The sequence below is a fragment of the Eptatretus burgeri genome, chromosome 16 (genome assembly GCF_056783735.1).
Source record: "Eptatretus burgeri isolate ZD-2024b chromosome 16, Ebu_testis_v1, whole genome shotgun sequence".
NCBI lineage: Eukaryota > Metazoa > Chordata > Myxini > Myxiniformes > Myxinidae > Eptatretus > Eptatretus burgeri.
In genome coordinates, this window is record NC_140976.1 from 14,292,342 (window position 1) to 14,306,460 (window position 14,119).

At 42.8% G+C, this 14,119-nt stretch overlaps 1 protein-coding gene and 1 long non-coding RNA gene across 8 annotated transcripts in view; one reads left to right on the forward strand and one right to left on the reverse strand.

Moving 5' to 3' along the window:
• LOC147010561 (SAM and SH3 domain-containing protein 1-like) overlaps positions 1-14,119 on the reverse strand; it is a 378,167-nt gene that overhangs the window by 197,377 nt on the left and 166,671 nt on the right. The window contains exon 1 of one of the 4 annotated variants that reach the window (XM_085858825.1): positions 7,626-7,861. The exons of the other annotated variants lie outside the window; for them this stretch is intronic. Within the exon in view, the coding sequence (XP_085714951.1) occupies positions 7,626-7,679 (54 nt within the window). The 5' untranslated portion in view covers positions 7,680-7,861. Of the gene's footprint in view, positions 1-7,625; positions 7,862-14,119 lie in introns of those variants that run through there. 4 annotated transcript variants of the gene reach the window in all.
• The window catches only part of LOC147010562 (uncharacterized), a 35,678-nt gene that overhangs the window by 18,960 nt on the left and 2,599 nt on the right, over positions 1-14,119 (forward strand). For all 4 annotated transcript variants that reach the window (XR_015052194.1, XR_015052198.1, XR_015052195.1 and 1 more), the window contains one exon: positions 3,229-3,331. This is a non-coding gene — a long non-coding RNA (uncharacterized LOC147010562). The remainder of the gene's footprint in view (positions 1-3,228; positions 3,332-14,119) is intronic.

Consider the following 14,119-nt stretch of genomic DNA (forward strand, 5'->3'; position numbering starts at 1 on the left):
ACTCTGGCCACCGTAAAACCCTTCATCTCGCAAAACATACCAAAAGCAAAAATAAATCTGAAAACCCACTCCGTGTGAGTACCTCCTGTGCAGTTTCCCTTCACAGGGCAGATCACCGGATGATGGGATTGGGGCAAAGCCTTCGGGACCCCCAATCTTTGATGATAGGAGGGAAAACACGGGGTAACATTCCCGGGTCAGATTGCGGGAGAGTGTGTCGGGGTGGTGCGGAGGTATCATCCACCAGACAGCAGTCTCCTTGGGTTAACCTGAGGTGGGCCCTTTGGGTGGGTGTCCTATCCCCAAGAGAGGATGATCACCTGCCTCTGTTAATATCTGAGCACAAGCGTTTGGACATCGGAATTGCAGCAGTCTCTGAGGTTCGGACACCAGATAGTGATGAGATCATGGCAGGTGGTTACACCACAAATTGGTCTGGTCGCTCTGATGGTTACCATGCCAAAGGAGTTGCTGCTTTTTGTCCAATAAGCTGACTCCCATGAAAATTGAGGTAACACCAGTCGAGCACATAATGAGAGTAAAGATTCGTCACTCCTTGGGTGTCATTTCCCTGATCTCTGTACATGCTCCGACTGAGGCGAGTGATCTCACCGTGAAGGACGCATTCTCTGCCACACTCGAGTCTGTGGTTGATCATTGCCCCAGGTGAGATACTCTTCTCGTCTTGGGGGATTTCAATGCATCAAATGGAACAGATAGGGATGGTTATGAGACATGTGTTGGTCCCCATGGGTCTGGAACTGTGAACCTGAATAACAAGAAGTTCCTTGACTTGCAAGAAGTCATGGATTTAGGGTGGCTGATTCATGGTTTCAGCACCCACAAGTTCATCACTGGACTTGGTATTCCAACGCTGACGGTGCGGCAAGGGAGATTGACCATGTGCTCATTGATGGTCGTTGGTAGATGATCCAGAACTGCAGGGTCTACCGGAGTGCTCAGTTCCTCAATACTGACCACAGGTTTGTTGTAGTAACTCTTAAGTTTCAGCTTCAATCCGGGAGAATGGTACCATCCCAGCCTGGGCTGGATGTTGGCAAGCTCAAGGATGAGAGGGTCGCTGAGGAGTTTGCAAACAGGCAGAGTAGAGATTTTGGGGGTCTGCATGCTTTGCGGAATCCTGAAGAGTTGTGGAGTGCCTTCAAGATCACCGTCCTTGATGTTGCCGGTGGATGTCTTGAAACTCACCTTTGGGATAACAAGAATTTTGTCTCTCAAGGGACACTGGATACGATTGACAGACTCACAGGGCCAGGCTGAATGGCAGAGCTGAGCTGTTCAGGGAGCTGAGGCATAAAACTGAACATGCGCTTATGGTGGACAAGGAGGCCTATGTGCGAGGAATCTGTGAGGGGGTAGAGAATCACCTGTGGTCAAGTGATTCTTGGCCTGCTTACAGGAGAATTGGTGTTCCATCAAGCCCATCCCTCAGGGTACTGCATTTAGAGTGGAGGGTCATGGGCTCTTGAGAGAGGAGTCCAAAGTGAAGGCCCGCTGAGCCAGTTACTTTGAGCGGCGGAACCAGGCTTATCCAGCAGCTATCAAGTTGGATGTCAGGGGTGTTACTATCCCTATTGCTGACCCTCCAATCAACTGTGATCCTCCCTCGTTTGTGGAAACAGGCTGCAGTGAACCGGTTGAAATGGGATAAAGCTCCTGAGATCTGAAGCATCCATGCTGAACTTCTCAAGGCTGGTGGAAATCCTGTACTCTGGTCATTGCATGCACCAACTGATGGGAAGAGGGGCATTGTTGTCCCTCTCTAGAAAGGAAAGGGTGATCGCCAGGACTGCAACAATTACCAAGGGGGTGATGCTGCTCTCAGTGCCGGGAAAGTTATTTGCTCAGATAATTTTGGATCGGGTTTGACACTATCTGTACCAGCATCCAAGGCAGTCAGGCTTTACACCAAAGAGGTCAATGATTGACCATATCCTTGCTCTTTGGGTCCTCACTGAACGCAGATGAGAGTTTCGGCAGGGAGTGAATTGGGATGCACTCTGGAGGATTCTTGGTCTTTGTGGGGTGCCATAAAAACTGATCAATCTGATGTCTGCCCTATACTCTGGTACTGAGAGTGCTGTGAGATGTGGTGATACCATCTCTGACTTATTTGCAGTTGTTAGTGGAGTTTGTCAGGGGTGTGTACTGGCCCCCACACTTTTCTGCGCTTGTATTGTCTGATTTCTGGGGAGGATGTCGGAGGGATCAAACTGCGGTGTATCGTTTGAGAATGTCAAAATCTCTGTCCTTGATTTCGCATATGCAGTCATCTTTGCAGAGACTCAAGATATCCTTTTGGGGGCCCACACTGTGCTGAATGAGGACTCAGAGCCGCTGGGATTGCGGGTTTCCTCAGTCAAAACTAAGATCCAGGCTTTCACTGACATCTTGGATGCTGCGGTCCTGTCTGTACCTGTTTGCGGTGAGGATGTTGAGGTCACGGAGAGATTCACTTCCTTTGGAAGTGATATTCATGTCTCTGTTGGCTGTGAGCCAGAGGTCAACAGACTTCTGGGTTGGGCCTGGGGAGTCATGGATTCACTGGATCATGGGGTGTGGCGCTGCCGGTACCTGTGCGGGAGGATGAAAGTCTGAGTCTTCAGGTCCTTGGTGCTTCCAGTCTTGCTTCTAGTCTTGTTCCCTAACAACTTGGACTCTGAGCAGGGATCTGAGACGGCGACTTAATTCCTTTGGTACCAGGTCTCTTCGGAGAATCCTTGACTATCGCTGGTCAGAGTTTGTGGCCAACGAGCGGTTGCTGAGAGAGACTCAAATGAGATTTGTTACCTGCATGGTCCGTGAGCGTCAGCTGCAGCTGTATGGACATGTGGCTCGTTTTCCTGACGCTGATCCTGCTCACCAGATTCTCTCAGCGAGGCAACCTTGTGAGTAGAGGAGGCCAATGAGCCGACCCATGCCTCATGGTTGCAGCAGGTTGATCAGCATCTCAAGGAGATAGGGATGGGCCAGGCATCTGCCTGAAAGATGGCCAGCTGGAGGGAGGCCCCTGGAGTTCCGGCGGAAAGTGGACCCAGCGAAGCGCTGCTCCAGATGAGCTTCAGGATGTGGACTCCTATTATTGTTGTGTAGTCCTACTATTATTATGTGTAGTCCTAATAATAATAATAATAATAATTCTTATTGTTAATATGGCACTGAAAAGGTGTGCAATTTTAACCTTGTAGTCATTGTGTTTCTTGGCAGATCTGCTGGTGAATACAACCATCAATCATATTGCTTTTGAAAAACAGCAAGCTTTGTTTCGGGACACAAAAGGTCTGCCTCTGGCCTCAGAATAAAGACAAAGGTCAGACTGTGTTTAAGGGCATGAAGGAACTCATTTGATGATTGTACAATCGTGATATCTGCAGTCTCCAACTCAAAAATGCTTTTTTGCAACCAGATTAGCCACTTTCAAAGTCAGACTTTGCATGTGAAATGTATATCATCTGAATTGTGGTTCGGCACAGGGCAGGTGCTTTCATTTTTTTGAGTGCATGTTATACACAGCAGGAAAAGGCTTTCAATTGTGGGGCAAAGGTTGTGTCATAGAAACGAAGCAATCTCTGCCCTTTGATCTCTATACTAAATAATGTAGAATTCTGAGTACTATTTGGTTGCTGCACCAGAGACGGTAGATTTGAGGAACCTATGAGGATGACGTCATAATTCCTCTCTTTGAGTCAGTCTCAACAAGTGTAAATGCGGGAAGGTGAGCACAATTGTCACCACGATCTTAGTTGGGCCAGGATGATTATATCAGTTATCTTAGAGATTGTTTTGTTGCGCTTTATTTTGTTGTTGTTGAAAGGACATAAAACAACTGCAAGTAACCAAGCACATGATTCATTGCTATGGGTTCATTGTTGTGATGAGCAATTCATTCTTGTCAATGCATGTGGGGTGCAAACCAAAGGCCGGAATTTACTGTTATTTAGACAGCTTAAAGAACAGTTCACCAAATCTTCAAGGTCACGAACTGATGAACATCTTGAGTTCTATCAATCTTGTCCCAATCCCGAAGGCCATCTGTATTCTTTTTTTCAGATTTTTCTCCTTAGTTTCTCTTTGACTCCTTCCAGCAGACAATTGAATCCTTGTGGATTTGCAGAATTGAGACACTGGATTCACTTTAAACTTTGCTTCAATTACGAACAAAAACAACCACAAGGATATGAGTATGCTTCCCATTAGCATTTTAAATTCTGAACCAAAGAAGTGCCATTCTCGTACAGTGCCACCAGGAAGCGCTGAACAATGAACATAGCTTATGGAAGATCTTACGGTATCTTTCAAAAAATAGTCCAATGTCCCTGCGTAGGGTTAGCTCTATAATTTAACACTACCCACAGTAAGTGGGATTGCCTCGACGATGGTATTGGGTAGGTGTAAGCGGCCAAATAACCTCCTCATGCCATCCGACAAAATAGGTAGCGATTGTGATAATCAAGAGAAAACTGGAATACTGTACACACCTTTTATCGTCCAGCATGCTATCTTGTTGCATGTGAGATATTCAAAATACTTCATGGTAATTACTGATCAGGAAAGGTGTTATTGATGTCAGGTGGTCAACCGAGCACTCAACGCATGAAGGAAATTTGTAATTTGGTCATGGTGTTACCCCAAAGAGCCATGTTCGCAAAAGCCAGGTAAGGTCACTTAACTCTACCTGAAAAAGAAGAAATGTTCCCTGATGCAGTGCCCCTACTGACGTTGTATCAGAATGCAATTTTGGGTTCCATCCATCCATCAGGACCACACTCTGTGCAGAGCATTGGTGCTGCCGAAGCAGTCTCGTCAGCTATTGGGTACAATACTGGACAGGTCACCACTCCAACACAGGATACCAGCAAGCTGGCACTCATTTTGCCAAACTCAGAAGGATGACAGGCAGAGTCAAACCCACCTGGTATTAATTCAACAGCTGAGCAGGATTTGAACTCAGGATCCAAGGATCCCAAGCCCACCACCCTAACCATTAAGCCAACACCAGGCATATATCATTGGGTTGATGTAATTAAATTAACCAAATCAAAGTAAAGGAAGTAGCTTGTATCCACCTATTAAGGCATATAGTTATGATGACAAAACTACAGAGAAATACTAGAGGATGAGCTGCAACCCAACAGTATCATTCATTATTTTGCTGCACAAAGTAGGCCAATTCTGATTGGTTCTTAAAGAACGATAATGTTCTAGGATGCAATACCTGCACATGTCCATTGCCAACTGTTTTCAAGGGCTTGAAGGAACTCTTTTCGTGATCGCACAATCCAAATATTTTCGGCCACGAACTCAAAAATGCTTTTCTGAAACTGGATTAGCCACTTTCAAAGTCAGATTTTGCATATGAAATTCCTTTCATCTGAATGGTGGTTTGGCACAGGGCAGGTGCTTTCATTTTCAGTCATGTGATATACAGCAGGAAAAGGTTGTCTGCAGAGACACCGAGAGACCGATGAGTAAAAACAAGACAAAAAAGAGCAAGAACCATGGCCTGAGGAAGTCTGTGGGTCAGGATATAACATCGCCCAGAACAAGGCCTGCTTTCTCTTGTTTGTTGCAAATCGGTGGGGCAATTCTCAGTGCAGTTCTTGGTTGGCTATGCCTTGTGCTTCTTGGAATAAGGGATTCAAATTCCAACCACTTTGACCTAATGGTGTGTGTGTGTGTGTGTGTGTGTGTGTGTGTGTGTGTGTGTGTGTGTGTGTGTGTGTGTGTGTGTGTGTGTGTGTGTGTGTGTGTGTGTGTGTGTGTGTGTTTACAAGCCTGTAACATAAATTCCGTTGAGTGAGAATTTTAGTTACAGGCTTGTAGACTGTTTCCCCCTTCCCCCTCCCCCCAAAAAACAGGTCTCGAGTTCCAACAGCTGGGTATCGTGAGAAATGCCAAAATCTACGGAGGGATCATTGTGATTGGCATTGAATTCGGATGAGCAAAAAACCCTGAAAAATACAACAGGTGGAAGAAATAAAATTGATAACTCGTGAAAGATTGTCATCTGAGTTGGATTTGGGCTATCGTTAGTGCTTGGCTTAGCCGCTCTCAGCTTGCTCAGGCTTAACCCACTACGATCTTGCTGGCTTGGGCCTCAAGCCCAAGGGGACAGGCAACCTCTTGTTTTGCTGAACACTGGTGGTGTGTGTCTTGTTCTACACCCCGTCACGTGACAGACAAGTTACTCTCACGCAATGGCTGCCCGGCCCTCTTTACCAGTCCCGCCTCCTCGCCGCAATTTTTTTCCATGTGACCCGCAAGCTCCAGCACAGATCTTTTAGTTTTATACTTTCATGCGTAAAGGTCTTTGTCTCAACCTTGGCAGAATTGCGGCTTCCTGCCTTTGGTTGTCCTGGCAGGTAGAGCTTTCTACCATTCCACAATGGACTCCAACCTACATCCTTCCAGTGAAGTTTCCACCCTGCTCGCCATGCTCCCTCGTTGCACAAGCCATTCACAAGACCATGTACAAAGGCATTCCCACACAAACACTGCCTGTTGCTCAGCATTTGTAAGTCCGGGCTGAACCATTTCTGCATCTACAATACGCCGACTGCTGCGGCATTGCTTGCAACCCTCTGCTCCTGAACAATTTGTTTTGTTTTGTCATTGTTGTCCTTCAATTCAAATCATTGCTGTTGTTATTAATTATTATTATTAATTAGTGCTTTGTCATATGAAGCTGAAATTTGCAAAAAAATTATTTAATGTGATTCAAGGAATAAACGAAAAAATTTCGATGCAAATTGTAGGCACCGTGTGCGAGTACACAGTTATTCAATAGTAATTCATGATAAGGATGGAGAAAGAGCCATATCATATCCGATTAGGTTTTTGGTGCAAATAGACGATGGTTTGGTGCTCCGCAAAGGAATTTTCAATGTACTGGTTTCCATGACGATGCAGGACAACTTTAACACCTGTGCTATCTGCACTACAAGCTTGATGCAGCATCGTTGCAGTGTCCGTGTGACGTCGGCATCTTAACAATGGCATCGTCCAAAAACTTTTTTGGGTCCAGAACAAAGGTAATAAAACGTTACGATTGTTGTTGAGATGGCTTTACGAGCTCACATCTAATCAGCTAGTACTCCATGATGAGATAGATGAGCGCACTACCTTGTAACACACATTTGTTTTCATTGGATATCTACAAACAGATATGGCTTCTGAAATACTCAAATGAAAAAGAAAGTTTCGGCAAAAATTAACAAGTCTCATTCGCAATCCTGATATATTGACATGCAATTTCTGATACAAACACAGTCTGCATAATTTGAAGTGTCATCGTTCATAGAAGGTTGAAATCAACTGGACGTTAATCGAGTCGGAGTCGTCGAGCTTCTTTGCTCCGATGAAGAGGTAATGCCCGAAACGTCATGTCCTTGCTTCCCACGGCGGTTTGCATACCTCAATCAACGTCCTGTTGATTCCATCCATTGTTTACCTGTCCGCTGATGCAGACTGACACGAGCCTTCACAATCAAGACGAATTATTCATTCACAGCAGTTGTCATGGTAATGTAGCCATTGTGTTACGGAAATGCAAATTATTTTTTATTCTTATGCAGGCTTGGCAGAAAAGCAGTTAAAATGTTTACCTTAAACTTGGCTGAAGCAGATGTAGATGATAGTAACCCATCGTATGACATCATATAATAAGATCAATGGGGAAGACTTTTTGACTATTGTTGTCGTTTTCGAGATTTATCAACTAACGAGTGTTGTCCAGAATTTGTGATGCGAGCTGCAGACTTGTATTTAGAGTGACATGTCATTCGCGAATCACACAAAGTGGGCATTGCAGGTTGTACCATCGCTGGCGGGGTCGGCCTACTAATTGGTACAGGCGATGTGTATTCATGTCTGGTCTCGAGGCTCAAACAAGTTAGAAACATCCATGTTGCCTCCTCCCAACCCTCCCCTGCAGAGTGGACTCGGCATATTGTTAAGAACACAGAGGGAGCTTGGTGAGGCAGCGATGTTTTTGAGAGGGAAGGAATGGGGGAGTAAGGGAGGCAAGATGAAGGATAAACAAGATAGTCAGGAATAAGGATGGGGGGGAATTTTTTTCTTTTAAAGGAAACAAGATTACAGCAATAACAAAACAGAGAAACAAAGATTGACCGAGGTTTACAACTTACAACTTGATCTCACTTACAAAGCAGGTTGACAACTGTACTGACCTCAAAATTCAACACAGCCAAGTGCAGCATTTCAGGAACATAAACAATATGATGCAATCACGATGGCCATAAATGAACCAAAGAGAACACTCAGGAAGAGTGAAGAAGAGCTCCTTTTAGAAAGTGGTCAGACCGAACTCCAACCCTACCTCCTGCTCTTGCAGGTGCAGTGATGGCTGCAAAATTGCTTGTTTGGGCCATGAAATGCAAGCATCCTCAGGATACAGATCAGGTGGACATGTTGATTAACCCAAGCTGAGATATATATATATATTTTTTTTTTTTTAAAAACGAAGGCTACAGATTACAAGTAAAAAGGAGAGCTACTGTCACGTGTATCTTAAAGTCAGAAAGCTGAAACCACAAACTGGGTTGACACTGAAACAACCAGAATATTGTTCTGAAGAAGAAGAGTTCTGCAGCATTCCAAACCAATGATGGGATACATGTCTGCATGGCCCCCTCTCTCCCCGCACCCTTTCCCCCAAATCTCCCTTCCTTTGCCGAACTCCATCACCAACTAGTCTAAAAACACGACGGGAATCTACCGCTGCCTGGCCGTCACTCCATGCTTTGTAACCTCCATATTTTAAATTAAAAAAAAAACAAAAACAAATAGCATTTTAGCTTGGGAGGATCCATGCTTAAATAATGTCCAACTTTGCATTGGACTGGGCAAAGTATGATTAAGTAAATCCAGTAAAGTGTAAGTAAATGTATTTATCTTGAGTGAAGTTGAAATGTGCACGAAATGGCGAATTATGTCACTGCGTGGAATGCTTGGTTCACCTGACATGGATTTAAAATAATATAGAGAGTCAACTAATGAAAGGTCCCAGTGTTTGGGGGATTATGTTTTATACTGTAGATATATGATGAGGGAATGACACAAATAAGAGGCGAGATTGTTGATTCCTTTGGATTGAGTATAAGTAGTTGCAGTCATCTCTAGTACAATGCACATGGTGCAATTTTGAGGGATGTGAGCATGATGAAAAGACATTGAGTGTTTAATAAGTATGCAATGGCAACATTCCATCTACTTGTAAATAAGGCAAAGGTGGGGGTGAGGGGGGAGGGGGAGGGGAGGGGGGAGGGGGGGGGAAATCCATGACACGATTTGTCCTTTTCAGCACATATCAGAACTGTTATATCTCACCTCAGCAGTTCATAGCGAACGCAGTGAGCTTCATACTTAACGCGTGCACGTGAGAGAATAGGAAACAACAACAACAACAACAACACAATAGCCCTAGCTATTTGGAATCCGTGTCGTTAGCTATGACTTTTTGCTTCCGGTTGTTGTTAAACGCTGTGCGATGTATAAACACGATTGGGTTTTATTTCTATCTTGTGAATATTACTTAATGCGTGCACATGAGAGAATAGGAAACAATAAAAACAACACAATAACTTGGCAATTGTGAATCCGTGCCGTCGGCTATGACCATTTTGCTTCCGTTTTTGTTTTGTTCCTGGTTTTTTTTTGTTTCCGGTTTTTATCATGGGGGAATGATGCATGCTGGGAGATCATGACCGGAAGTGTTTATTTATTTATTCAATTTTTTTTTTCCCAAAGTTAATTTTATACTTCCGAAAGTGATTTTTTCATGACAGGAAGTGTTTATTTTGTATTTAACATTACCGGGAGTGATTTTGAAACTATTTCCGGAACTCTTAAATTATTTTATTCTTGACCAGAAGTGATCGTTTATTTATTAATTTATTCAATTATTTTTCCCCCAAAGTTAATTTGAATAAAGATATCTCCCGCATCATCAAAAAATATGTTTTAATCGTGATTTACATTATTTGTTCGCTGATCCCGAATCCAGGTCGAAGTAACCAGAAATTGCGTCAAAATCATCAGCTGTGCAGCGCTTACATGTACCACGGTATAGTTGGCAAGTATACGGTTGTGAACAAGTTTTATGTAAAGTCAGAAGCGAATGCAAGAAGAATTCTACGTTCGCTTCTAGGCTTTGCCTATTCCATATTAGAACACCTCAGCACGTGCAGGGTTCAAGTGTTGAATTTTTAATTCAATTAAAATCCAATGAAGATTTTAAATCAAGCAAATATGTTCGGAAGTTTGCCGCCATTGAAGCAGCGTCTTTTACACCACGTTATTTAACACCTTACATTTGTTCTTCTTGCCTCTTTGAGTGCTTTATGACGTCCTTAAAAGCAGTAGGTTTCCTGTTTGGAATCGTTTTCAATTTTGTTTGACTATCAGACAGACAGACAGAGTAAATAAACCAATGTCACCCGCAGGGTGAGCTGTATCTTGCCAAAAGGTGACCACGTGTGACTTCTTTAAGGTCACACTGAGGTGAACAGAGCTGCTATCCACCAGGAGCGACTCCTTGATGAATATCTGCCTACGAGAGATTCCAATGAGAATCGTTCTACAGAGTAACCATGAAAAATATGCGTTTTCCTCATAACGTCACCAAATGACGTCATAATGTCTCAAGCTTGACATATCCAGAAAGCACTCATCGAGGTGTTCAATTTGAGGTACTCCACGATATGGTTCCTAAAACTTGAAAATTTGACCTTGGGGTCAAATATGTTTGACCATAGGCGCGAACCATGAAGGTCAAGGCCAATCGCCACCAAAAATTAATCAGCTGAGCACCAGACCATGAACTATATTCCCATGAAGTTTGAAGACGATCCAATCAAAATTACTCAAAAAATAAGGGTTTCGTCGACTCCCCTGATTTGCAACAAAGTGACCTTGACCTTCAAAATTTTGTGCACTGAAAGGGACCTCTATAGGCCTCTGATCTGCGAAGTTACAAAAATTTCCGATGATAACTGTGCTCTGCAGAATTTTTTATACGTGATTACAGACAAAAAACAAAAAACAAAAAAAAAAACCAAAAAAAACCATACAAGCTGACTAACATATCTTGCAAAAACTTCGTTTTGGCAAGATAAAAAAATTATCTCCCACTCCTCTCTGTGCATGCCCGATAGAGACAAATTCAGAGCCAAAGTACTGCAAAACAGCAGGTTTGTTTTCCGATCCCTGTTCAAAATATAACATTCAAATGAAATTAAGTTGCCGTTTCTCGATGAACAGATAGACAGACAAAGTGAACCAATTGCTTAATCCTGCTTTTCCCTTCACGTGTGTGCAGTAATTATTTGTTGCAACTAAAAAAACATTGCTTTCATTTTTAGCTTATCTGAAATTGGAATTCTAGATAAGGAAGGTATTCTCATCATCCGTCCGTCCGTCCATCTGTCCGTCTCCTATTTCGATTTCTCTGGCCAAACTGCTGGGCCAATCTGGATGAAATTTTGCACAAATTCTGCTCCTGACTGGTAACGGGACTGAAAAGCTGACTTTTTAAGTAAGTCAAAATGGCTGACTAGTAAATTTCCTCAAAAATCTTCTCCAGTCAAAATGCGCCCAAATTTGGGTTACAGCATTAGGTCAGGGTAGGGATGTTAAATTGCAGGTCAAGCCGATGACGTGACTGGAAGTGTGTCAAAATGGCCGACTTTATCAATTTTTGTGAAAATCACACAAATTCCTTCAAAAATATTCCTCTCCAGACCAACCAGTATGTGTGTGTGTGTGTGTGTGTGTGTGTGTGTGTGTGTGTGTGTGTGTGTGTGTGTGTGTGTGTGTGTGTGTGTGTGTGTGTGTGTGTGTGTATATATACATACATATGTATATATATATATATATATATATATATATATATATATATATATATATATATATATATATATATATATATATATATATGGAAACCTATTGATATATATATATATATATATATATATATATATATATATATATATATATATATATATATATATATATATATATATATATATATATATATATATATATATACAAATATAAAAATATAAAATATATATATATATATATATATATATATATATATAAAATATATATTAACAGGGTACCCATCACCTCAAATGAGCAATTTTTTGGAGTGTGTATTGGTAGAAGTGGGAATAAAGTGCAAAAATTCAGTGAGCAGATTTCACAGTGGGTGGAGCCGGTAACCCTGGCAACCTCATTCCATTCCACCAGCTGAGATTTCCAATCTATGCTTGTTGTACCTCTGAAGTACTGCTTGGGAGTGAGGGTGAAATTATGGAAGCTCAGCTGGGAAATGGATTTAAGCACGTTTTAGGCCGATCGCCTGACTGAAGATCACCGAAGTTCTTTCCATGCCAACTGACCACCTCCAAACACATATCCCTTGCCATGTCCTTCATTCAGCCCCAACTGCCCCCTCTCTTTAAACTCCAGAAAGGGAATAACAATTAGCTAATACACCATGTTAATTAGATCCACAATTAGAGGCACAATGCACAATCAATTAGAATTACCAAGCTGATTGGTTATTCCATCGATTCACAGGAGGTGAGAGACGTGAGTGGGTCTTTGTTTTTCATTTATATGTTGACTGCTTCTCACATTTACATGCGGTACATGCTCAGGAGCCTCAGTCATGCATGCTTCTGTCTGCACTGTCACTGATGATTCTCCAACAAGCAATGAAACCGGTTCAGCAGCTGAGGGGGTGTCTAGCATTGGGATTCTCATGTGTGTATTATTTTTGAACGTCTTTACAGCTGTGGAGGAACTTTGGGAAGGGTTGGAAACAGCAAAGGGCTTACATTGGTAGCTTTTCATGTTTGCTATATGCAGCTTTCTTTAGCTAGAAGAGCATGGGAGGAGTCATTATGTTTACCTCCACCACCAAAGGTGGATGGAGGTTATGTTTTCACCTCTGTCTGTCTGTCTGTTTGTTTGTTTCTTTGTGAATAAAATATCTCAAAAAGATGTGAATGGATTTGACGAAATCTTGTAGAGAGCTTGGGTATGTGATGAGGACGAAATGATTAGATTTTGGTGATGATCAGAATCCTGATCTGGATCTGAAAATTTTTCAGTGATTCTTCATCACTGGGAGATGGGGCAAAAATGACATTTAGCAGGATATCTCAAAAAGTTGTGGACGAATTCAGACGAAACTTGGTGGGCAGGTTGGGTATGCAACAAGAAAGAATTGATTCGACTTTAGTGAAGATCCAAATCCAGATCCGGATCTGATAATTTTTAAAGTGATTCTTCACCATTGAGTGACAGAGCTATAACGCTATATCGCACGATATTTCAGAAAGTTATGGACGGATTCGGACAAAACTTGGTGGTTGATTTGGTTAGGTGACAAGAACAAGAAGATTAAATTTTACTTTAGGTCCGAATCCAGATCCAACCTATCAGTGAGATACAAACCGTATACTATTCAGCCTGGCGGAGGTATGCTCCCTACTGAGTGGCCTTCTAGTGCTATGTTTGTGGAGGGGGGGCGGTTAGACATTACATTACCTTTGAACAGATAGAGATGTATAGAGTAGTATGGTTCATGTAGTATGAGTGGCTAGCCAATCTCGATGTGATTACGTTGGGAAACGTCAGCTAAAGGATTGTCTTATTTTAATGGACACCGTACAGGGGATGGTGCGTAGTAATAATTAATTAGGGATTTAGGGAAGGAATTGTATATACAACCCCTTGTCATGTCCCACTGGGTGGAGGGAGGAGCCTGGATTGTGTGGGTGCGGTGCGTCTGGAAGGATCGTGGTCTGAGGGGGGCCTGTAAAAATGAGTCTGAGGATAATGGGGCCGAGAAGAACAGTGAGAGAGGAGATCGTCTTGCTACCTGCCTACCTTTGCCCTGTTTCATCTGCCTGTTGCCTGTTCGTTATCCTCACCTCCTCTTCAGCACTTCATCACCTCATCATTGACGACTCATCCCACCTGTCTGTGGCTGCTTCAGTGTCACCCCAACCACTCAGAGATAAGCCACCCGGTTCTTGTTTCCTGTGACTGTCTGTGATCGAGTCTG